This window comes from Suncus etruscus, chromosome 11 (genome assembly GCF_024139225.1).
Source record: "Suncus etruscus isolate mSunEtr1 chromosome 11, mSunEtr1.pri.cur, whole genome shotgun sequence".
Lineage (NCBI taxonomy): Eukaryota > Metazoa > Chordata > Mammalia > Eulipotyphla > Soricidae > Suncus > Suncus etruscus.
The window spans coordinates 78,085,088-78,111,395 of NC_064858.1; the positions used below are offsets into that span (position 1 = coordinate 78,085,088).

The 26,308-nt window shown below is 39.1% G+C and overlaps 1 protein-coding gene across 1 annotated transcript in view; it reads left to right on the forward strand.

Annotated features, from left to right (window-relative positions):
- The first annotated feature begins 7,425 nt into the window (after nt 1–7,425).
- Nucleotides 7,426–26,308, forward strand: part of SCN8A (sodium voltage-gated channel alpha subunit 8) — a 179,728-nt gene continuing 160,845 nt past the window's right edge. Inside the window, exon 1 of the mRNA XM_049783640.1 lies at nt 7,426–7,760. Within this exon, the coding sequence (XP_049639597.1) occupies nt 7,485–7,760 (276 nt within the window). The 5' untranslated portion in view covers nt 7,426–7,484. The remainder of the gene's footprint in view (nt 7,761–26,308) is intronic.

Here is a 26,308-nt window from a genome sequence, read left to right on the forward strand (position 1 = left end):
ACACCTACTGCCTACTTAGTGTCTTCATTTGAATGTACCAAAGCAAGTCAGAAAAACCATCAATTTTTAACCACAAGAGCTGTCCATGTTTCAGTGAATTTTACTGTTTTGCAGTCATTCATTCACCCAGGGCTAAAAAAGAAGGGCTCTGTTCTGACCTAGGCTTCTTCTTGATTTTCCTTCTACCATACTTCCCATTTTCAGTTAGTAAATACGAATGTCCAGTATATCCTTCCTACTGCTTTTGCCTACCATTGTTATTTAAAATGGAATTGTTGTAATAATCTTTGACTTGGTATTACTCACTCTTCCTGACCTTCCTTCTTTCCCACCTCATTCCCCTTCCTCCTATAAACACATTAGATAAAAATTTTTCTAAAATGTAATTTTGATCAAGTCACTCCCTATTTTAAAACTGTTTATCTTTAGGGTGGAATAAAAACTCATAATAATCATGATAAATGGCTGTTGCCTCCTGGTGTGGCACTTGCTTACCTGATAGCTACTGTGATGACTTTTAGGCAGTACCTGAGTGATTTGTCCTTTTTTTCCTGTGGTTGTGTATATAAGCTACTCTTTATTCACAGCAAAGATTAGGTTTCTTATGTGTGTAGCTGTGAAAGTCTGTTTTACTTTATTAGATTTTTCTTACTCTAAATTGCTTGCTTATTTATCTACCTTTCCCAGAAGATTATAAAGGTCCCTAAAGGCAGATCATGATCTCAGTTAACATTTTAGTTTCAGTAAATGTTTTATTTCCTTATCTTCCTTTTGAAAAATTTTACAGTAAAATATACAAAACTTAAAATTTACCTTTGAATTTTTTTAAATACGCAATTTGGAGTGCTAGACTGATTGCACAGCAGGTAGGGTATTTGCCTTGTATGTGGCTGACTGAGTTCGATTCCTAGCATCCCATATGGTCCCCTGAGCCTACCAAGAATAACTAATGATAACCACCAGATGTGGCCCAAAACCAACCAACCAACCAACCAACCAACCAAACAAACAAACAAACAAACAAACAAACAAGCCCAATGTAGCATTAAATTCATTTACATTTTTGTGCAGTTATTACCATTGTTCCTCTTTGGAACCTTGTCAACATCCAAACTGAAACTGTACTATTTTTTTTTTATTTTTTGGGCCACACTCGTTTGATGCTCAGGGTTACTCCTGGCTAAGCGCTCAGAAATTGCCCCTGGCTTGGGGGGACCATATGGGACATCGGGAGATTGAACCGCGGTCCTTCCTTGGCTAGTGCTTGCAAGGCTTACCTCTAGAGTCACCTCTCTGGCCCCGAAACTGTACTATTAAACTAGTAAACTCCTCTATGCTACCCTACACCTGAGCCTTTAGTAACCATTTCTTTCCCCCTTTTCCCTTCATATGCATGAAATGCCCTCAGCACCTCATGTCAGTGGAGTGAGATAATACTGGTCTTTTTATGTGTGATTTTATTCCATTTAGTATGTCTTCAGAATTTATCCATATTGTAGCAGGTGAGACTGTTTTCTTCCATTTTAAAATTTTTATTTCGTTGGGGCTGGGGCAGTGGCACAAGCTGGAGGGCATTTGCTTGTGCATGCTAACCTAGGACAGACTGTGGTTCTGTCCCTTGGCATCCCATATGGTCCCCAAAGCCAGGAGCTATTTCTGAGCGCATAGCCAGGAGTAACCCCTGAGCGTCACCAGGTGTGGCCCAAAAACAAATAAACAAAAAACAAGAACAAAATTTCTTCCATTGTAATGAAAGTGTCAGAGTTATATACTCATTGGAAATCACACACTTACAGTGGTCATTAATGCTTTGTGACAGTGTTTTGGGTCACACTGTGTTGCTGGGAACCTCACCTACCAAAGATCACAGGCAGCTAGGTGATATAAACTGATACCAAGGATTGAATTTGGGACTTCACATGCAAGGTAAGCATTCTGTCACTAAGCTACATCTCCAAGCCCCAAATTTCCTTTTCTTTTAAAGCTGATTCACATCTCACTGTAGGTCTATAGCACATCTTGCTTATACTTCCATTGTGAATAACTCTTCTATGAATCTGAGTGTTCAAATACCCATTGAATCCCTACTTTTAATTCTTTGGTGGATCGCTAAATGTGGAATTGCTGGGTTATATGGCAATTCTGTATTTGATTTTGGGGGAATCTCTCTACATAGTGAGGCTCCTTATTTTCGCCAATACTCATTTTCTGTTTTATGAAAGTCATCCTAATGTGTATGAAGTGTTAGTACATTTGATTTTATTTTGCATCTCCTAGTGAGTGATATTGAGCATCTTTTCGTGTGATTTGGTTATTCAAGTTTTTTTGCTTATTTAAAACTATTTGGGGGGGGGTCACACCTGGCAGCGCTCAGGGGTTACTCCTGGCTCTACGCTCAGAAATCGCTCCTAGCAGGCTTGGGGGACCATATGGGATGCTGGGATTCGAACCACTGTTCTTCTGTATGCAAGGCAAATACCCTATCTCCCTGCTATCTCTCCAGCCCTATTTAAAAACTATTTTTTTAAGTTGTAGAGTATTTTATATATGAGTATCAGTACCTTATGAGATACATAATTTTAAAATATTTTCTTCCATTATATAGGTTTTTTTTTTCACTTTATTGATCGTGTTTTTCCTTTGATGCATAGGTGTCTCAGTTTTGATGAAATCCTATATATCTGGTTTTTTTTTTTATTGTTCTTTTGGAGTCAAATTGTTGACAAATTCAGTACCAGGATTTCCACCTATTTTCTTAGAAGAGATGGTAATTTTAGCTCTTATATTTAGATATTGATCCATTTGGAATTGATTTTTATACTTGCTATAAGATAACAGTCCGCTGTTATTTTTTTTTTGTATACGGAGATCTACTTTTCCCAGTTCCAAATAGTTAAGTGTCTTTTCCCCAGTGAATGGTCTTGGTACTCTTGTGAAATCATTTAGCCATAATTGTGAGGGTTTGTTTCTAAAATGTCTGTCTTGTTTAGCTTCCACACTATTTTTGGTTACTTTATCTTAACATTAAATTTAATATTAGAAGTGTATTATACATGAGTTTTGTGAGCTAGTTTTTTTCAAGTGGTGGAGTAGTGTCACACCTAATGGTGCTCAGGTCTTTCTCATGACATTGTGCTCTGACATCACTCCAGGTGTTGCTCCAGGAACCATATATGGGATCCGCTGCATGCAAGGCAAGCTCTTTTTCTTTTTTCTAAGTCTGAGACAAGTTTTTACTATTATTTGCTATTTAACCCTCCTCCTAACATCTCTTATAGTTATCCTTGCCTGTGGTGTTTCCACTAACATTTCTTCTTAGATGACTTCTCTTCCTTTCATCCCTATTTAAAACTTGATGCTAATAACAGTTTTCTTTTCCTCTCCCACTCCTTTTTTCCTCAATTTAGATGCATTTTTAGTTGTGTGTTTTCAGGCCACAACTAGCATTTCAAATCTGAAGCCTCACGTATGACCACCTGTTGCTACTAACCATCAATGGGCTAGACTTTGAGTGTGGTTCAGTCTCTACTACAAATCCCAGTCCTCCTCTCTTTCGTCTCTGAGAATTATTGCAAAAATGTCTTTTATTTTTCTTAAAACCCATAGATGAGTAAGACTATTCTGTGTCTATCTCTCTCCCTCTGACTTATTTCACTCAGCATAATAGATTCCATGCACATCATATATAGGAAAATGTCATGACTTTATCTTTCCTGACAGCTGCATAATATTCCATTGTGTATATGTACCACAGTTTCTTTAGTCATTCATCAGTTGAAGGGCATCTTGGTTATTTCCAGAGTCTGGCTATTGTAAATAGTGCTGCAATGAATATAGGAGTGAGGAAGGGATTTTTGTATTGTATTTTTGTATTCCTAGGGTATATCTCTAGGAGTGGTATAGCTGGATCGAATGGGAGCTCAATTTCCAGTTTTTGGAGGAATCCCCATATCGTTTTCCATAAAGGTTGTACTAGGTGGCATTCCCACCAGCAGTGAATAAGAGATTCTTAAAAAAAAAATGTATAGCATTATAGCAGAAATTGCAGAAGACTGGTCCTTAGTGAAAAAAGAAGTCTTAGGGAAAGAGGTTACAGATGTGGATAGAAACCAGTATTACTCCATACAATGAATGAATGAGGAGTAAAGATATCAAGGGAAAGATACAGAAAAAGGGGAGGAAATAGAGCTGGAGAGCTAGTACAGCTCATAAGGTGACATAATGAGTCTGATCCCTGACACCCCGTATGGCTCCCTGAACTCTACCAGGATTAATTCCTGAGCACAGAGCCAGGAGTAAGACCTGAACATCACTAGGTTTGACCTCTCCACCCCAAAAAGAAAAGAAATAGGGGAAGCAATGTATGCCCTTAGCAGAAAATTGAGGGACATAGTCTTGAAGGAAGCTGGAGAAAATGGGATCTAGCCCTAGAGGGGAGGATTCTTACTTAGCCTTGGGCTACTTTACCTACACTGAGCCATCAGATCACAAGGACTCACTGATCTCCTCTTATGCTTATTTTTTGTCCTCTGAGTAGAAACTAAGGGTGACCTGGGGTTGAGAATGAGTGGCTGTGGGAGCTAAGGAGTCCCAGATACTCAGACTTATTATGGCTTTTGGACATTAGTTTTATACTCAGTGAAAATGGTACAAAGCTGAAACACCAATGTCATCCAGGTATAATACAACAATGATTCCCTTTTCAAACAGGTGTGACTAGAATGCTTTCATTGATTCTTTTATTTTAAAATTCAGTTTTATTGTAGACACATGATTTCTTTCATACGTCATTTCAGCTCCAGAGTGTCTGCTTCCCTCAACACTCTGTCCCAGTGTTACCTTGTCCAGTTCTCCCCTATTGCCAGCCTTTCTACTAAAGACCATTTCTCAGTTTCTATTGCCTTTGTTATTCCCCTACTTGTTTCTTTATATCTCATATATGAGAGATTATTATCATTATTATTATTGGTTTTTGGGTCACACCCGGCAGCGCTTAGGAATTACTCCTGGCTCTATGCTCAGAAATCACTCCTGGCAGGCTTGGGGGACCATATGGGATGCCGGGATTCAAACCACCGTCCTCCCACATGCAAGGCAAATGCCCAAGAGAGATTATTTTATGTCTGTCCCCCTCCTGGCTAACTTCACAACAGATACTCTCCAGATCCATCCATGTAGCAGTAAATGACATTGTTTCACCTTTTCTTATAGCTGATTAGTATTCCATTATATATATACACACATATATATGTATATATATCATAACCATAGTTTTAGTTTCTCTTTAAATCCACAAGTTTAACTAGAATGTTTTAAATTCTGACCATGATATTTTCTAGCATCAGTCTCTGTACTGGTTTTCACATTTGTTATGGATGAAATAATGGAGAAAATATTTTCCCATAATGCCCCCATATGTTGCTCTGGGGGTGTCATGAGTTCTGAAATGTAAGTATGTAAGAAATGTTTTCTTAGGTCTTGTTCACAAAAAGAGAGGTTAGTGAAGGCTAGAGTTGGTGTAGCAAGGCTAGCTGAAGTGTTTTGATTTGGGAGGGACACAGAGATTCCAGGTAGGTGAAGATGTAGTCAGAAATTAGTAAAGTCATTTGCCTGATTTCCTTCATAAACCAGATATTCCTGTTGGGGTGTAGTGGCAGTTAGGGTTGAATAAAGATTAGACAATTAATACTTGTTCTAATGAAAGAAGTATGGACTGGGGGCAGTTTGAGCAATTTGGTTGTAATTTTTATTCTGATATCGTGAGTTTTTGGCAAGTTGCCCAATTTCATAGGTCTCCTTCTGTAAGATAAAATGGATTGGATATGTAACACCCCTCCAGTTCTCAAGTTTCAGGCTTCATGTATGAAAAGCACTTATTTGGCCCACTCTCTGTGAAAAGGTATATTTTGTACAGCATGAAATCTTGGGCTCTGGGTACACTTGCAGGATCAGGCCTCTTTGGTCCCTCCTAGTCAGATGCAGAGTAGGCTGGCTATACACAAACTGTAGTCTACATCCCCTTGCCTTCGCCAATGCTGGATAAATGAAACCTCTGCTGCGCTTTTGGGATTTCTCCTCATGAATTAGTATTAATGCTGCTACTGTTCCCTAGAGGAGCCTGGCTTTTAATGGATACTTGCCTTGAAGTGGACCCTGAGGGCTAGCCTAACTATAGGTGGGAAACACCCTCTTCAGTCTTAAATTCTCAGAACATCTAAGTGGAGCTGACAAAAGCAAAGTAGAAAGTGCAGTGGAAGTGCTGGCTGAGCTGCCATCAGAAACTCTTAAGTTTTTCTGTTGAGGGTCATCTGATGTGGCAGTTCCCTATCTTATTCTTAATAGTAGAGACCCTTCCAATTGTGTATTTAAACAATCCAGGACAGTCTAATGGGGGCTTTTCGTGCTTCTAAACACTGGCTCTACTATGGAATTGGTTTTTTATTTGTTTGTTTGTTTGTTTGCTTTTGGTTTGGGGGCCACACCTCGTGATGTTTAGGAGTCACTCCTGGATGTATGCTCAGAAATCACACCTGGCTTGGGACGCAGGGGATCCGAGATCCGTCCTGGGTCAGCTGAGTGCAAGGCTAATACCCTACGGCTGCTCTACTACTCCAATCCCAATGGGATTGTTTTGATTTTTCCTTTGAGAAAGAACTCTTGACTCATGAATTCATTTTCACTTCCCAGTTGGATCCTGGGTGAGGAACCTCTCCAGGCTACCTGCTGCTCACCCCCACTGTGCTGCTGCCTCTATGTATAAATGCCCCTGGATTTTCTCCTGTTTGTTTCTCTGTTGGTGAGTGGGAGGTATAGAGAGCTTGGTCTGCCCTCTCCAGAGAGAAAAGTGCTTTGAAAGAAGTTTGTTCATCACAAATAACGCATTGAGTCTTTTATTTGGATAGGTTTATGCAACCCAGTGAATGGAAAGTTGAAGCCGATGGAAGTTATTTTATGTATGTTATGTGCTTCCAGACTTTGGAAGGGTTTTGTCACCCTAAAATTTGAAGAGTGGCAGTTTATCCTTGTGTTGTCCATGAAGGAAGACCAGGTGATTTGAATGCACTAAGGAGTCTAAAGCTAACATATGCCCCTGGGTAATCTTAAATAATCTTCCATGTAGAATGAAGTTCTTTGAGACCATGTCTCTAGTGGTGTGTTTGTGTGGTCATTTGCCAATAGTGAGTTGCAGGTAGGTAAGTAATAAGGGGAGACTACCACCTTGTGCTCTTCCTCCCTGATTATCCTGAGTCCTTTGCTCATGAGCCCATCACCTAGTCTCTCATCACAGATCTGCTGACATAAAAAGTAATCATATTGTGGGAGAAACTTTGTGTTGCAAAGGATATAAAGAGTTTGAGAGGGAGATCATCTATCTAATCTGGCCTCTTTTTTCAACAGTGATTGATTAGTACTGTGTTACTTTCTTCTACAGCTGACCTGTCCTGGAAGCAGCATAACTAACGAAGCTGCTGCAGGATGAGAAGATGGCAGCGCGGCTGCTCGCACCACCAGGCCCTGATAGTTTCAAGCCTTTCACTCCTGAGTCACTGGCAAACATCGAGAGGCGCATTGCTGAGAGCAAGATCAAGAAACCTCCAAAGGCTGATGGCAGCCATCGGGAAGATGATGAGGACAGCAAGCCCAAGCCAAACAGTGACCTGGAGGCAGGGAAGAGTTTGCCTTTCATCTATGGGGACATCCCACAAGGCCTGGTTGCGGTTCCCCTGGAGGACTTTGACCCATACTATTTGACGCAGAAAGTGAGTTGGAGGCAGAGGAGGTGGCTTCAGACACCCCTTTTCCAAAGCTGTAGAGGAGTTGGGGTTGAAAGAACTGTGTTTCTTTGCCAGCGTTTGAATAAGTAAATTAACTGTCTGTTTCAGTGCTGGTTTATGGGGATTGCTTTTCTCTTTAATTGCTACAAAGAGCCATCATGGGTCTTGGCAGTTTTCCAACTCTGTTCATAAGATTTCTGAATTTAACTCTCAGCCACATCAGAAAGACTATAAGAATGAAATGAAATCCTTAGAATTCAAAAAAGATGGTATGGTAAAAGATAGTACAGTCCCATAGACTCACTGTCTGACACAGACACATTCAAAAATATATCTTTAAATACAATGAAACTAGAGATGTGACTCAAGTGGTAGAGCACATATAAATTTATGCTTCAGCACTGCATGGCCTTCCAAGTATTGTCAGGAGTGACCCAGGTCAAATGTCACTGATGTGTCTCCTATAAAATATAAATAAAGATGATATGATATTATAATATCAACTGAACCTAATATTAATGTAATTAAGATGATGGATTAGACCTCTGATTCAGCTCCCATTGTGAGGGCACAACTTTTGGGATCAAAGATCATCCAGGAGAACAAAGTATTAGTACAACAGAGAGTTTATCTTGCTGGCAGCCAACCGGTATTCATTCCCTAGCACCCTGTATGGTCCCTGAGCCCACCAGGAGCGATCCCTGTATGCAGGGCCAGGAGTAAGTCCTGATCACTACTAAGTGTGATGCAAAAACAAGTAATCACAAAGGGTGAACAAAAGCTGGCCAGTGATGAGAGAATCAGATTCCTGGTCTTGTTATACAGCTGTCGGGGTTAAACCAGCACTAATTTTCATTAACTCGATTCTATTATTCTTGCTACTAAAGAGTGTGGTTAAGAAATACCAATTTTCGGGGCCGGAGAGATAGCATGGAGGTAAGACGTTTGCCTTTCATGCAGAAGGTCATCGGTTCAAATCCCGGCATCCCATATGGTCCCCCGTGACTGCCAGGAGAAATTTCTGAGCATGGAGCCAGGAATAACCCCTGAGCACTGCCAGGTGTGACCCAAAAACCACAAAAAAAAAAAAAAAAAGAGAGAAATACCAATTTTCATTTAGTCAGGAGTTTCAAACTTCCTTGAAAATAAGGGGACAATTGTAGAAGCAAGGTGGCATGAATAATCCTACAGCCAAGTTATTAGATACTGAAGGCTGAGAACTGACTCTGATGACACCATTTTAGGGCTCCTCATTTGACAGGAATTACAGAGGTAAGTGGTTAGCTTTTCCTAAGTAAGCTGGGAAAATCTTGGTGTAATTACACATTTAAAGATAAAAATGTATTTGCCTTTATAAACATCTGCCTTGCTTTTCTGTGTTTCAAGTTTGGAAGAGAGTTTGTTTGGGGGCTGGAACAATAGTACATCATTAAGGTGCTTGCCTTACACACAGCCAAGCTGAGTTACATCCCTAGCACCTAATGTGGTCCTGAGCACTGTTAAACAAAGTTTAACAAAGTTTAATTGTTAAACAGAGGAGTGATTTTTGAGTGCAGTCATGAGTAAACCTGTGAATCACTAGTATGACTCCAAAATAAGAGAGAGAGAGGAGAGAGAAAAAGAGAGAAAGAGTGAGAGAGAAAGAGAGAGAGGGAAAGAGGGTGGGAGTGAGGGAGGGAGGGAGGGAGGGATTTGTTTTCTTTGGGTTAAACTTGGATAGAATTAAGATGAGACCAGTAGATCTATTGACTTATAGTTGTGAGGCATTTTTAATTCAGGGTGGCCCAAACATTTTGTTTTCTCTATAAAATGGTCCTTTACTCATGTCTTTTTTACAGCTCAGGACCACTTCTTAATAGGAAAAAGTGCAACGTGTAGCCTATATCTTTCACTGGCAATGTAGACGGTTTAAGAAATTGGGGCCCTAGAAATAACTACATTGATAGCTGTCATGACAGTGATAGTGAGAGAAATATAATGTCTGTCTTGAATACTGGCAAGGGGTGGGGAAGAGGGAGTTGGGGGCATTTGTGGTGGGAATGTTGCACTGGTGAAGGGGGATGTTCTTTTGTATAGCTAAAACTCAACTATAAACATGTTTGTAATCACAGCGTTTAAATAAAGATAATAAAAAAAAATAAATTGGGGCCAAAAGGTGAATAAAGTGGGCCACAGTGAATAAGGTACTTGCACATGGCCAACCCAGACTCGAACTCCAGAACCCATTTGATCCTCTGAGCACTGCCAGGAGAGATTCCCAAGAGCAGAGTCAGAAGCAAGCCCTGATAACCCCCTGCATGATCCAAAAAGGAAAGAAATAAAATTGGGACTGGAGAGAGAGTTTAGTGGGTATATTACTTACCTTGCACATGGCGAATATGGTATTAATTCTTGGCACCTATATGATCTCCTAAACCCTGCCACAAGTGATCCCTGAGTGCAGAACTAGAAGTAAGCTCTAGAGTCTAGACAAAGCTGGTGTGGCCCCAAAACAAAACAAAAAAAGAAGGAAAGAAATGAAAAGTCTAAGGACCAGACATGATTATTTAAAGCAGTGAGTTTTTTTTGTTGGGGAATAGGGAGTTATTCCTCATCTTTGTTCAGAAGTTATTTCTGCTGGTACTTGGGGAACCATCTGGAATATTGAGGGTGGAACCCAGGTTGATAGTGTATAAGGCAAGCACCTTACTCACTGTACTATCTCTCCAGCCCTAAAGTAGGGGGTTTAGTCTTTTTACCGCTCTCAGGCAGGTGGTTGAAACACCATCAGTTCATCATTTGCAGAATGGCAAGAAATATCTGCAGGCCAGTAGCCCAGAATTACATGAATAACAGTAGACTGAGACTTAGCTACCATAATTTACCACAATTTATTATTTATATTTTTATTGTTTAGTTTATCTCAAGTAATTTGTTTTCCCTCTTTGGGTCTATTTTTTTCTCATGTAAAAACAGCAGTTGGATGTGGAGAGATTGTACAGGGGTTTTAAGGAGTTCTACATGGCCAATTGTTTTATCTCTGGGATCACCCTGAGCACTGATGGGTGTGGCTACAAAACAAAATAAAAATTAACTGAGAGAGGTTAAAAAAGTTTTTAACTATTTTTCCCCTCTCACCCCCAAAAATTTAACTTTAAACATTAAGTTCTAGGACCAAGTAGTTCCCAGCAGACTATTACAGATTTCTCATTTTCTCTTTCCTTGTTTGAAGTCCAAGTTTTTAACCTGGGGTTAGCTGAGCACAGTTAGGTGGGTGAGGAAGAAGTGAATGTTAAAGAGAGTTTGCTCCCTTAACACACACCCATGGTCTTGGTGGAGGTAAAAAAGAAATCACAAGTCAAGTTTTAGGTCTTGCCTATTTACATAAGTTTGGCTAGTTGATAGAACTTTTCAGAAAATACTTTTAAAGCAGTACATGGAGGAGTCAAGCCCTTTAAACTATTTTAAGTGGCTACGCTGTTTTCTTTCCATTCTTTTTATTGTTTTGTATGTTCAAAGTACTAAGCATGTTATTAAATGTTAGGTTGTCGATGTTAAAATTTACAGTATTAATATACAGAATTCCTGCACCCCACTTCAATGTGTCCATGACCCTCCACCAGTGCCTCTCTATGCAATTAAAACCCCCTTTTTTGTTTTTTGAGTCACCAGCTATCGTGTTTAGCCCTGCCAATGCTCAGGGGATCCTCTGGTGCCAAAGATCAACCTGGTCTCCCTGCATATAATGCATGCACTCAATCAATTTACCTATCTTTTTTTGTTTGTTTGTTTTTGGGTCACACCTGGCAGCGCTCTGGGGCTTAGGGGTTACTTCTGGCTCTGTGCTCAGAAATCGCCCCTGACAGGCAAGGGGGACCATATGAGATGCCATTCTTCTGCATGCAAGGCAAATGACCTCCCTCCATGCTATCTCTCCGGCCCCTCAATTTACTTATCTTATTAAATTTTCTTGTAAAAAAATGTATTAATTGTCCAAATTGAATTTTTCTTTATATGTTTTTTTCTCTGTACCTGTCTTCAATCAGTGGTGTACAGATCAGTACCAGTCTTCAAATGTAAAAAGGTTGAAAATCACTGGAGTACTGTCTTGATTTTATAAATATCAACCTGCAGGACCAGTTTATGAGCCAGTTTGCAGGACAGGTGCTGGTCCATGGTATAAAAAGATTGAAGAAAACTGCTATAGCTAGCCTCTTCAGTCACCCTGGCTTGGGAGTAAAGACCCAAACCATCTTTGACCCTGGTTTGTATTGTTCTATAACTTGACCAAATTTTGAACATCAGGAGATTGACTCTTTCTGATAGGAAGACTTTGACCTCACCACAGGGTGAATAGTTTATGGAAAGACAACTTAAAAGTGCTATATCACCATGTAGAAAAGTTGATGAAAGCCATAGCATAGTGCTTAAGCAGTCATCTGTGACATGAAAGCATTTCAGAAGTGTTAATTGTAGTTTCAAATGGAGGATTTTTCACTTGGTTAAAAAATAATATGCTTACTAGTTTCTTTGAAGATGCCGTCACCTTACTAATACTTCTTACTAAGTAGGACTTTCACATGACCAAATTAGCAAGGTCTCCCCTACAAAGAATCACACTGGGTTTTAACCCACAAATCAAGAAGTTCTGAGAGTAGAAATGACTTTAAGAGGACATTCCCGACTATTTGTTTTTCAAGGGTTGCCTTAAATAATTTTTCTAAAATAGAACTTATTCTCTTTGCTAAATGGAGATAATTTACTTAACCTCTTCATACATTTTTTAAATGGCAATTTACTCTCCCCACCACACCCCCACTCCTTCATTTCTCATTCCCGAAGAAGAGTCAAAAGAACTCCTTAGACTTATAAAACCTTCATTAAATTTTACCTTTGCTTATTGTTTGCCCTTGCCCAGATCGCTCTGTAGTTATATTTCTTTTCTTACTGTATGTGCAGAATCGTTTTTATATTTTTATAATATGTTTTATAAGCATATTCACATTTATGCCTATTCCTGTTTTAGCTGTGGAAGCTACTTTCTGATTCTCTGGTACACCCCTGTTTTCAATGTCCTCCAACCTTTACACCTTTGGACCTGTTCATCACAGGTCCAACCCGAGGCCTCTAACTTGATTATCCTTCCTACATTAGAACTGATTCCTAAAGTAGGTCTTTTTAACTTAAGCATGACAGAGTAACCTGTGCCAATGCACACAATTTTTTATTTTATTTTTCCAAATTTCTCCTTACCCAACTAAAATGCTTTTTCAAATCAAGTGAGCACACTTCCTCTATTTCTCTCTCTTCTTTTTCTCTCTTCTCTCTCTCATTCACACAAACTCACTTGAGGTACTGGCAGAAAACTGCTGCTGTATCCATTTTCACACACTTTTAACAGGTATGCAGAGCAGAGACAGGCTGTTAAAGGAAATATTTTAGGTTTATTGGGTGTGATTTGACATATTGCTAATACGGTGCTGCATTGCTTGCTTTCTACATGCTAAGTCCAGACTCTGCTTTCTGTCTTAAATAAAAGTTGCATATATTAAAACATTACTTTGTTGTTTTAAAAAAAAAAACTTGCAACAATATAAGAAAAAATGGCATTTTTATTATTTTATTTGCCGAACCAAAAGAAGGCATATTATTGTGAGCCAATAGGAAGTAGATCATTCCTAAAGTGTGATATTAGTGATATACTCTCCAGATATCTCCATTTAGAGGGATAACATTTAATTAAATGGTCTCAAGTAATGGTTCCCCAGTAGACCATGAGTTGGGAAATCTCCTTTCTGTTTCCCAACACCTTTCTAAGTGATTTGTGGCATGCTACTTAAATATTTAGGATCTTAGTTTCCACAATGTAGAAAAAGAAGATCATGCCAATTGCATATATTTCAACTATTTAGAGGGTTGTTGTCAAGAACTTTTTGACTATCTAATGTAAAACCCCATAGGCAGCCTATAGCTCCAACCCTGATCATTTCCCCTATAGAATTTAGCAAATCCTGGCATGTAATATATTTATTGTTTATTCTCATATTTCCTGGAACAGAGCCTACGTTATGTGTAATAAGTGGTCAATTAATATTTATTGGATTAACTGATCTTAAAAGGTTTTTAAAAAACTTATCCTGTGCTTTTTAAGTGCTTTGAACAAGAAAGATGACATTGTGGGTTTTTCCCTAATGAAAAAAAACGTCTACTTCCTAGAATGAATTGAACCCTTAAGAGGAAGAAACTAAATACATTTGTGTGTGTGTGTGTGTGCTTTTTCTTTTTCAAAGAATTAGTTTACTTTAGAGATTTTGGAAGTGGATCAAGAAACAAGCTTACTGATAGTTTGCATACCTATTTTTGCAGCAGACTTAGGACAACTGTTAATGCTACCAGTATTTTCTTGATGTTGGTTGGTTTGGGGCCACACCCGGAAGTGCTCAGGGGCAGCTTTTGACTCTGTACTTAGGAGCCACTCCTGGCAGAGCTCAGACCATATGAGGTGCCAGGGACTGAACCTGAGTCAGTCACATGCTAGGCAAGCACCTTAACTCCTGTATTATCTTTCTAGCTCCCATTATCATATCTTATCATTCCTTGTATTACCTTAGAATTAAAGGGGTTTCATAAAAACATGTAACCTCTGCCTCATGTTGGAATCTCTCTTGACTTATGGTATCATGTATAGAGGTTGCTATTTCCTAAATGTTCTAAGTTGCTCTGCCATGCCTACCTGCTGCTCTCTTGACTATATATTAACGAGCTGTAAAGGAAACGAGAAGCAGGCAGAGAATGTTACTAGTATGGGTTGCTCCTTATAAAATATGACCCATTTATTCAACAAACACTTCTTTATTGTACTGGGATCAAACTCAGGGCTTCACACATGCAAGACAAGTATTCTACCACTAAATTGTGCTGAGATGAACATTTATAGGTATGCGTATATCTTTTTGTCTTAATGTTTTTGTTTTCTTTGGATAGATGCCTAGTTGTGAAATTACTAGATTACACAGTAGATCTGTTTTTGTTGTTTGTTGAGGGCAAGGACACAATCAACAGTACCAGGTAGGAGGCAGTAATGCTCAGGAATCGCTAAAGTACCAGAAGTTGAACAAAGGGCCTCTCTACCACTGAGCTACTTCCTGACATCTTTCTGTTGTTGGCCATTCTTACTGGTCTGAGAGTGTAGCTGATTGTTATTTGCATCTTATTTTACTTGTATTTCTCTTATAATAAATAATAATGAGCTTTTCTCCTTTCTCAGGAACTTGGTGACTATCTTTTTTCCCCTCTTTTTTAAACAAAATTTTAATTGATCAAAGTAAAACTGTTCATGATCGAGTTTCAGTTATCTGGTGCCCAATACCCATCCCTTCACCAATGCACATTTCCTGCCACCAATGTCCCCAGTTTGCTTCCCTCCCTTCCATATCCTCTCTTCTGCTTGCTTCTGTCTTTCTCTCACTCTCAGACATCTTTCTATCACTCTTTTTCTCTCTTTCCTTTTCCCCATCTAAACACAGTTTACAGTATAGTTACTGAAGGAGTATCATACATAACTAACACTTTCCCTCCTTTCAGGACCCAGTTGGTGGCTATCTTTATGTCTTCTTTGGTTATGTGTCTGTTAAGCTGTCCTTCCTGTATTTGATAGAGTTGGTAAATTTTGTAAATTCCTGATAGTCTTGAAGATTAGCCCCTCCTTATCAGATGTATATTACATGAATATTTTCTCTCATCTATAGGCTATCTTTTCATTTTAATCTTTATTTATTTCACTGTGCAGAAGCTATTAAGTTTGAAATAGTTTCATTTATTTGCCTTTATATGGCTTTGCAGCCACTCCCAATGGCGCTCAGGGGTTACTCTCACTCTGCACTCAGAAATCACTCCTGGCAGGCTCGGTGGACCATATGAAGTGCCAGAGATCAAATCTGGGTCAGTTGTGTGCAAGGCAAATGTCCTACCCACTATGGTCTATCACTCTAGTCCCCTACTTTTTTTTTTAAGTCATATCTCCAGAGACATAACTAAAGCCCAGGATCATGGTGTTTTGCCTGTTTCTTCAGCATATTTTTGGTAAGTTTACTATTTATACTTAAGTAGCTTATAACTTGGTAGTATGCTTTGGTAATACTTTCTGTTTGTTCTTGGGCCATACTCAGCAGTGATCAGAGTTTACTCCTGGCTCTCGGTTCAGGAGTCACTCTTGGCAGGCTCCAGGGACCATATGGGGATCAAACCTGGGTTGGCCATATGCAAGCCAAATGCTCTACCTGCTGTACTATCACTCCAGCTTCTTGCTTTGGTAGTATTTTTTTGTCAGAGGGTATATGAAGATAAAGTACTTCTTCACTGGAAGAATAACGTTGGATTTTGGTGTGGGTTTGGGTTTGGGGGTCATATCTGGTGATACTCAGGGTTTCTTCCTGACTTTGTGCTCAGGAAACCATTCCTGGTGGTGCTTAGGAACCATATGTAGTGCGAGGGATTCAGACGGGCTGGCCATGTGCAAGGCAAGTGCTTGCCTTTACAATCTATTCTAGCCTTTTGTAATATTTTTGTTTTGTTTTTGAGTCACACCTGGCAGCGCTCAGGGGTCACTCCTGGCTCTATGCTCAGAAATCGCCCCTGGCAGGCACAGGGGACCATATAAGATGCCGGGATTCGAACCACCGTCCTTCTACATGAAAGGCAAACGCCTTACCTCCGTGCTGTCTCTTCGGCCCAACATTTTGTAATTTTTTTTTGTTTTTTGTTTTTTTTTCGTTTTTTTTTGTTTTTGGGTCACACCTGGCGGAGCTCAGGGGTTATTCCTGGCTCTACGCTCAGAAATCACTCCTGGCAGGCTCGGGGGACCATATGGTATACCAGGATTCAAACCATTGACCTTCTGTACGCAAGGCAAATGCCTTACCTCCATGCTATCTCTCCGGCCCCACCTTTTGTAATTTTTAAAAAGATTTTTATATGGGTCTCTCTAGTGCCTAAGGTGTGTCCTGGATTCCCAATAAAATTCCATCTAGTGATGAGGAACTGTCAGGTCTGTGGAGCAGCAGGATATGGGACTGGAAAGTGAAAATGGCAGTCATGTTATGGAGGACTTAGAATGTTAACTCAGAAATTGGGGCTTTCCTTGATAAACATTAGCAAACTACTAGAAGTGGTTTTGAATGGTGGTAAGTATAGGTAGGTGATCACAGCTGAGCATCAGGAAGATGAGTTTGATGGTGATGTATCTGAGGGAAAGAGGACTATGAAATAGAGTCAAGGAAATGGAGGTACTGATCACTAAAAGAAGTTCTCCTTGTGCTTATGAAATAGTACAGCTGACTCCTGCAGGTGACTTAGGTGAAGCAGGGATCAAGACAGAGCACTGTTCACCATCAGAGTGATGGTGAAGGTGCCTGAGAGGGTCAGGAACTGAGAAAGTCCACTCACTATAAATATTTGCTCAGAGTGGATGCTCATATCCCACCAGCCCAAACTTGGCCACTTTCAAACTGCACTACTTCCTCTTCAAGGGCAAGAGTTTGACCTCTTTACCTAATTACTCAGAGTCAGGACCTCAGGCTGGAATGAACAATTTGCTTTCTTCTGGTAAGGAGTCAACCTTGATCTCTATTTAGGTTTTCATTTCTACTATCTGTTCTCATAGAAAAGAATTTCAGAAAGGAGACAAAAGTAAGAAGTTTATGTAGGGAGGCAGAAGCATGTATATAGGGAGGTGGGCTTCTCGGAAGGGAAGAGAGCCCTATACCAGCCCAGTGGAGTTGGCGGGTGATGTCAAAGATGGAGTATACTCTCCTTTAACATTCTTGTCATGGCCCTAGTTTCTGCTACTGAGCTTTCTCAGTGGCTTTCTAAGTGGCTCCAGCTTTTCTGGGCCTGGTACTTTTGTCTTTCAGTAGATTTATGGGTTTTTTTAAGATGGCTTTCTTCATCTCAGAGGCCTTCATGCCTTTGGACTACTTTGGTTTGGAAACATTGATTTTTATTTTTAGTTTTGGGGCCACACCCAGTGCCCCAATCCAATTTGACATGTAAGGAAATTACTGTGGAGCAGCAGGTTATGGGTTTGGAAAGTGAAAATGGCAGTCATATCATGGATGACTTAGAATGTTAGACTCAGAAATTAGCGCTTTCCTTGATAAACATTAGCAAACTACTAGAAGTGGTTTTGAATGGTGGTAAGGTGATCACAGCTGAGAATCAGTAAGGTGAATTTGATGATGATGTATCTTAGGGAGAGGTGCCGCTCAGGGGTTACTTCTGGCAGTGCGCTCAAAAATGGCTCCTGGCTTGGGGGATCATATGGGACGCCAGGGAATTGAACTGCAGTCCTAGATTGGCCGCGTACAAGGCAAATGCCCTAACGCTGCAGCACCACTATGGCCCCTGATTTTTATTTTTTTAAAATATCACTATAGTCTCTCCTCTCTGCTTCTCTGCAACATAGAAAGGCAGTGGAAGTACTTTCTATCTTTAGAAAGCTTCAGCCTTCCCCTTTTACTTCATATAATTCAGTTGCAGCAATAAATTCAGTGTTAGAGTATACATTTCACATGGATGAGGGCCTAGGGTCTGTCCTCAGCACACACATAAATATTATGTATATTGTACATTGACTCTGTGTGTTGACTTAAAAGATGTCTTTTCAGTTGGAGAGATAGTATATCTGCATATGTATATGAACATTGAGCCCTAGTTAGAGCCAAGAGATAAGTCCTAAATGCTGCAGGGTATAGTCTACCCCTCACCCCCAAAAGATAACTTTCTCTGAAGGTCTTCTATTAGTTATTCCAATTCTTAAATCTTTGCTTAGCAAAGTGTGTACTTTCAATAGTTGAAATTATTTGGAAAACAATTAATAAATTCTTTTTTTTTTTGACATTTTAAATTGCTTTATTTAAAGACCATAATACAGGTTGTTCACAATACAGTCAGGAGTATTTTTTTACAGTTGCAAAGTATGCATGATTGAATTTCAGTTATACAATGCATAACACCATTCACCAGTGTATGTTTTCTGCCACCACTTTCCCTAATTTCCTCCTGCCCTGCTGCATCTGAGTGAGATATTTTCTTTTCTCTCTGTATAAGTATATATACACATATATGTGTATGTACATATATTTTTTTCTTTTCCTTTTTTTTTATAATAGCTTATTTTTATTGAAGATCAGAAGTTAATATACGGTTAACATTATTTCTGCACACAACTTTCCAACAGTACCCCCATGGCCTGAGCGCTTCCAACCTTCACAGTAGCCCAAGGGCCCCTTTCATAATAGCTCAGTCCAGGGCCTATTTTAGTAACATAGGATTGAAACATAAACCAATCAGATTTGTACAAGTACAACGATTTTAACCAATGGGAGCATAAACACATTTTGATGGCGGGAAGGATAAAGAGGAACCTGGCATGATGGGGGGAGGGGAAGCAAATTCTTAAACAAATAGCTAAATGATATTTACGCAAATACAATTATTTGTTTAGCCTATTTTCCATTTAGATCTATCTTTTGTGCAAGCAATAAGGATCATAATTTAAACTTTACAAAAACATATCAATAACTACATACTTGAGAGCAGTTACAAAACCAGGTTCCATGGAAAGGTTAAGGCATCTGGTTAAGCCAGATTCTTTGTGCTGAGCTAAATTTATTTGTAGAGTTTTCTGTTGGTTCGGGGCTATGCAAACTTTTGTGGCTTGAATCAGACAGGTGGTGGAAAATTCATTCAGAGTTCCTTTGATATGTGGGGTGCTCGATCTCCCACATCTCCCCCTGTTTAGTATACAATATAGAAGGGACAGACGTGCCTTGGTGGACTGGCCACACTGGGTGAAGAGGTGTGGGGCTTCCAGTCACCGCATCTGCTACCCTTGATTCAGTCGTTTCCAAAGCTTGGCAAGGCACAGATTGAGGTCTATGCGCCAGCTCCTCGATAACTTCAAACTTAAGTGGCGGAGAGTTAATGAAGGCAATATGCTTCAATATCATTAGAAATTGTTATTCTCTAACTTGGAGAATCCAGACCCAGAGACTATTATGTTCAAACATTTGTGTCTTTAATAAACACTTTTAGGAAGTATTAAATTGTTATCTTTGAAAAGACTAATAATATAGTTATTCTGTGTTGTATAAAAACAGTATTATCAGGCTGGAGTGATAGTACTGCTGGTAGGGTATTTATCTTTCACAGGGCTGACCTGGGTTCAATCTCTGGTATCCTATATAGTCCCCTGAGTACTGCCAAGAATAACCCTCGAGTGCAAAGCCAGGAATAAGACCCAAATGCAAAAAACTAAATTAAAAAAGGTTCAAAAGTAGGCTTTTTTTTTTTTTTGGTTGTTTGTTTTTGGTTTTGGATCACACCTGTTCTCAGAGCTTCTTCCTAACTCTACAATCTGATACTCTTGGTGGGGTTTAGGAGGCTATGTGTATTATCCAGGATTTGAACTTGGGCTGACTATGTGCATGACAAACCCTTAATCCCTATACGTTTTGTATGTTTACATTTTGAATTTTTGAGTAGGAAAGAGTTGTATGCATTTTATCATCAGTATGAGCTACAGTGATACCTGCAGATAAATTTAGGATTTTGTCCAGAAAGGAGCCTTAGGACATCTCAAGAACTAAGTTGGGATTCGAAATTCAGAGTTATATAGTATGTAAGTTATAACTTTTCTCTCTTTTTGTCTTTGAGTTACACCCAGTGGGACTCAGGGGTCACTGGCTCTGTGCTCACTGTTCAATCCTGGCAGGCTTGGAAGATTGTAGGGGTGCCAGGGAACCTGAGTCAGCTACATACAAGGAAAGCACCTTGCCAGATTGTACCATCACTCTGGTGATGGTTATCACCAGATGATGGTTATCAAATGATAACTTTTACCTGAATTTTAGAATGTGTGCTATTAGCTAATTGCTTGGATCATAAAATTCTACTCATTTGGAAATTTTAGGAATTAGTTTTATATTTTCTCTGGGGTACAAGTTATGAAATCTTATTCTAATAAAAGTTGAAATATTGAATAGATAGTTTTGCTTTGTTTTGGATCACATCTGGTGGTGCTCAGAGCTTATTCCTGGCTCTGGAATCACTCTGGGCTGTCTCAGGTGACAGGTCAGTTGCAACTTGGTCAATTATATGCAAGGGAAGCACTATACCACTATACCCCTATACCATGCTCTGGCCCTTGAATGGGTCACTCAGGGGAAGTCACTCCTGGCAGACTCAGGGGTCCATATGAGATGCTGGGATTCGAACCACCGTCCTTCTGCATGTAAGGCAAACTCCCTACCTCCATGCTATCTCTCCAGCCCCTTGAATGGATTATTTAATAATAACTTTTAAGTATTGAAAGCTGTCTCAGTATTGCAATGTATATTGATTTGGCAATAATTAACTGCATTTTTAGTTTTTCCAAGTTATGGAAAGATATCATTATGTAGAAGCTTCCCAAATTTACTTCACTTACTTACTCTCCAAATTTGCTTCAGTTTTTAGAAAAATAATCCTAAATGTCTCTTTGGAAATATACATTTTTTTTTTTAGCAAACTAAAAACTAGAAATACTCCCCAGTTGCACCTGAGGTCATTACCACACACACACACACACACACACACACACACACACACACACACACACACACACACGCATGCATAGAGGTGATATTATCTACTTTCCAAAAACACTGATATAAAAGGATGCTTTTCTTATTGTTTCCAGATTCATCACATATTGTTCTTTATATATAATCCTGTTTGATACAGTTCAAGATTAAGATTTGCTGCCGCTATGTGACAATTTCTGTCAATTCTGACTCTAGCAGTAGGATTTTGCCACTGAAAGAAACACCTGATCCAAACATTTGAGACAACAGAGTTTATAATTGATCAGATTTGAATGAATGATGCTTCTGATTTCTGGGAATTTAGTACTCTACTTTCAGGGTCATTCTCTCTCCTAGTGCCTTTGACTATGCCTTGTTACCTTCTCTAGAACTTCATTTTTTATTATTATCTATTTTTGTGCTTTTACTCTTTTCTTCTCACAGTGGTTCTTTCTTCTCTACCTACAAATTTTTCAGCGCTTGTCTTGTCCTAGTTAAATTTATGTTGGCCTCAGAACCCCAATTAGTTTACTCTTCATCTTCATACCATTTAACTTTTTTTTTTTTTTACAAATGGTAACATTTGTATTGAGGTATCGTAATTTATAGTACTATTTTTTCATGCGCACATTTTCCCAATACCCACCAACAAAGTGTCCATATTTTACCTTTTTTTTTCTGCCATAACTGGTGGTGCTCAGGGTTACTCCTGGCAGGCTTGGAGGACCACCTAGGATGGTGAGGTTCGAATGGTGTACTCTTAGTGCAAGGCAAATACCCCTTCTGTGATGCTATTGTTCTAGCCCTTCCATATTTAGCTTTCCACATTTTTTTTGTGTGTGTGGTTTTTTATTTTTGAGTTACACCCAGCAGTGCTCCGGGGTTACTCTTGGCTCTGTGCTCAGAAATCGCTCCTGTCAGGCTCAGGGGACCACATGGAATGCTGGGATTCGAACCACTGTTCTGCATGCAAGGCAAAAACGCTCTACCTCCATGCCATCTCTCCAGCCACAGCTTTCCACATCTTTAACTTTTGAAGAGTATCCTTTACTAATCCTTACCTTCACAGATCCCTTAACATACCTACTTTTTAATCCTTACATACTGATTCTGCATCCTTATCTCTCTACCTAAATTCTAGAGATAAGATTCCCCCATGATCTCATTTGCCAAACTGAAAGGATATAGTTTCCAGTTCTTTATTGAATCTTTGCTCAATATATCTTGAATAATTTTATTTTTCTTCAGTGTTAAGATTCCATGGATTCATGCTATTATTCCATATTTTTTCATTTGGCCTCTTTTCTCTGAGTGATCTCACCTATCCTCTTGGTATTCTTAAATCTGTGCCTCTAGCCTAGAACATTCCTTAAATAGCCAACACCTTGCCAAGCATCTCTATCTGGATTTCCTGCAGGTAACTGTTCAAAATTAAATTCACATTCTTTCAAAGTTACTTCTTTCATCTGCTATTTTAGTTGATGACACCACCCACATTCTAGATACCATTATTTTTTTCCCTAACTTTCTGCAGTTCTTAAGACTTAGCAGTATTAGGGAATTCTCAATAGAACGTCATACACTTTTATGAGGAAGGAAAAATGTGGCCCAGAACTGTTAATTTACTAACTCAGATTCCATCAGTGTATAGCAGAGCCAGGTTTAACTCTGCTAAAATGCTAAATCAAAGGTCTGACTTAGTGTTCGTCCTTGTACCATACCATGCTGTTTCCATGGAGAATAGGTTTTGTTTTTATTTTCTACTGTCATTCGATAATATTTTGTTATTTTCTCCACCTTGATAAGTTTGCTGCCTTGTTAGTTTCATGTTATCATTAGTGTGGCATGTAAGATATAGGAAAGAACAAACTTAAGAATAGAAAATATAATAATATAGTTTTAATTAGACACCTAAGAGAAAGTTTTTTTCATAGGTTTGTTGATTTTTGTATCATTTTTTATGTCTAAGATTTAGGTACTCAACATGAATTTTCCAGGTGAGCATCCTTTTTGGTTTGTTTTGGTTTGGAGGTCACACCCAGTGGTGCTTATGGCTAGCTACTGATGGTGCTTATGGCTAGCTACTGACTCTGCCCTCGGGGATTATTCTTGGAGGTGTCTGAGGGACCATATGTACTACCAGGGATCTCCCTGGGGTTGGCCATGTGCATGGCAAGTGACTTAACTCTTTTGTCTCTGGTTCCAGATGGGTATCATGTTTTGTTCTAAGCTTATTAAATTAAGAAAATAGCAGTTGATCGAACCGTTATGGATCTCAACGTCCAAGGAGAAATATTGATATAAAAAATGACAAACTATTCCCTGCTCTGATAGATTTAATTACCAAGTGATGATGTTGCTATGAAATGGTTAGCTCCTGAGTCCTTGAATTTTGTTTATAAAATTTTCATGCAAATTTTTTGATTTGTCTTGTGACCAGGCCCCTTGCAGGCTTCATGCGATTCACATGTATGTTGTCCTTAATTTATGCTGTTACCTTGTTGATTCTCTTAAAATCCACTGCTCTCCTCCTGGATATCACTGATGATTTGTGTTCTGTCTTTCATTGCTGCAACTTGTTTTTTGTCCCTTTTTAGCTTGCCTCATTTTCCACCCACTTGCTGCTTTTCCTGCTGTTTAGTCAGGAGACCATGAGATGCTGCCATCCAGATCATGGAGATGATTCAAGAGGAATTTCCCTGCACTATGTTTCTCCCTTTTTAGTGTTAATATTCTTTTTTTTTTTTTTTTTTTTTTTAGTGTTAATATTCTTACCCCTTCTCTGTTTCTGTTTCTTACCTGACTAGCTCTACCTCATGTTGGTGAGATTTAAAATGATCCATTAACTGAAATGCCAATTTCCATTAATACAATGTAAGGACAACAGGAAGGAAGGTTAGTTCTGTTTGAGAGTTAAAACAGGGTTGACCAGAAAAGAGGTGATATCTGTGCTATTTAATATTTCACCTCTTAGAGAACTGTTGTTTCATAACAGTGTGTTCAGCCATGTTGAACTTGAAGAGGCCTATTCCAGAGAGTAGAGAGGCATGAAAGAGTTTGAATCGTTGAAAACAATGATTAAAGTTGTGACTGGAGCCTGGGTTGTGGTTTGGTAAGATGAGAACTAGAGTTGGAGAGGCAGATTGGAATCCTACTGTTTGCAAATGGAACCATTTTATTGTTCTCCTGCTTCCAGAGTTCTTGGTTCTGAAATAGCTTCTGTGATCTCTTATGTGCCAGAGCATCTGTATAAGTGATTCCTAGGAACTCTGAACTGTTGGTAAAACTTATTAGGAAATTTTTTGCCTTCTTTTTATTTATTGAAACCATTGTGATTTTCAAAATCCTTCATAGTTGGATTTCATATATATAGTGCATCAGTGTCCCACAAACCAGTTTCCCTCCCTCAATGTTCCTTCTCCAGTGTCCCCAGTGTACATCCTGTACCACCACCCTTTGCTCCCTGGCCTGCTATTATAACAGGCTCATTTTAAGTTTAGATTGTTATACTTTGGGTCTCTTGATTCTATTGCTGTTGAATTTGTCTTGGATATTTAGTTCTGTCCTTTTATTTTTTTTTCTACACCAATGCACTTGATACCACTTGGTCACTGGCTCCCATTTCCCCCTTTTTTTCTGTCTTAATTTTATAGAAAAAAAATGCAGAAATATGGGGTAAAAAAGTAATCCATTCCTATTATTAGGAATTTTTATTTAGTCTTTGGAACAACCTGATAAAGCAGGTACAATAGGTCATTATTCCTAATTTATCAATAAGAAAATTGAGCAATAGCCACCTGAGTAAGTTGTCTAAAATAATGAGAGCTAATAAATAACAGATTAGGTTGTAATCCAGGTCTTTGTGATCTTGAAGCTTTTAGCTGACTTTTTTTCTTCTACTTTCTAAGAGAGGAAAGTGAAAATAGATTCTGGAATATAAATACAGTGAATAGAGGCTTTAATATGCTTTATAGAATAAACCTGCATTTTTCTCTGTTCTGTGGCTGTTGCAATCTGTACCCTACACGAGTAAAGAGAAAGAGATCAGAGGTAAATACATTGCGAAGGACAGTGAGCAAGAGCAGGCATGTAGGTCATAGCTGCCCTGCCTTCAGAGCAGCACCCTGCTGACATAGAACAGAAGCAGGTGGGCATGAGGAGTGTCAGCTGTTCCCATTGAGGGGTGGAGGTCATGGGGTTGCAAGGTCAAGCCAAATGGGAAAGTTATGCAGATTCATCTGGAAAACTAAGCCACTGGCATAAGTGGCGCTAGCCTATCTTTATCACTCTTAACATGGGAAAACACAACACTTATCTGCAGTGATCACTGAGATGTGTTGAAGGGACTGTTATTTTTCACTGAAGTTAAAGGGATTAGGTACAAGAAACCCCTTTAGTGATCTAAAGTTTGGACAGATGACTGGCATGGGGAAAAAAATGTATGCATGACTGAAGGTAGGAAGACCAACTTGTGTCCTGCAGCACAGGACATGCTTGCTTTTTTGTCTGTAAAGTAAGGATTTAGAATTTATAAATAATTTTGATAACAAGAGTATAGGTGTTGGATTTATTCTCAGTTCAATTCTAATTTTCACCTTTTTTTTTTTTTTTACATTTTACCTTCGAAAGCAGCACTCAAGTTACCAAGCGATTCCTGTTGATTCTGTCTCAGTGCATGGGTTTGAGGAGTTGGTGCTATGAGGGCCACTGGTACCAGTAATCAGCAAAGCTATGCTAGTAGGAGCCTCTAGGTCCAAACCCTGGATGCTGGGGTGGTACAGGGAAAAGAAAAGGGATCTATGTGGTACCAGGAATTGATTTTGTTGCCAAATGAGAGTAATGCCTTTTCTTCTGTGTTATATACCTGGCTCTTAATTTTTACCTTTTAAAGAGTTTTGTGGTCTTGGGCAAATTTCTTCTACATTTACCTTA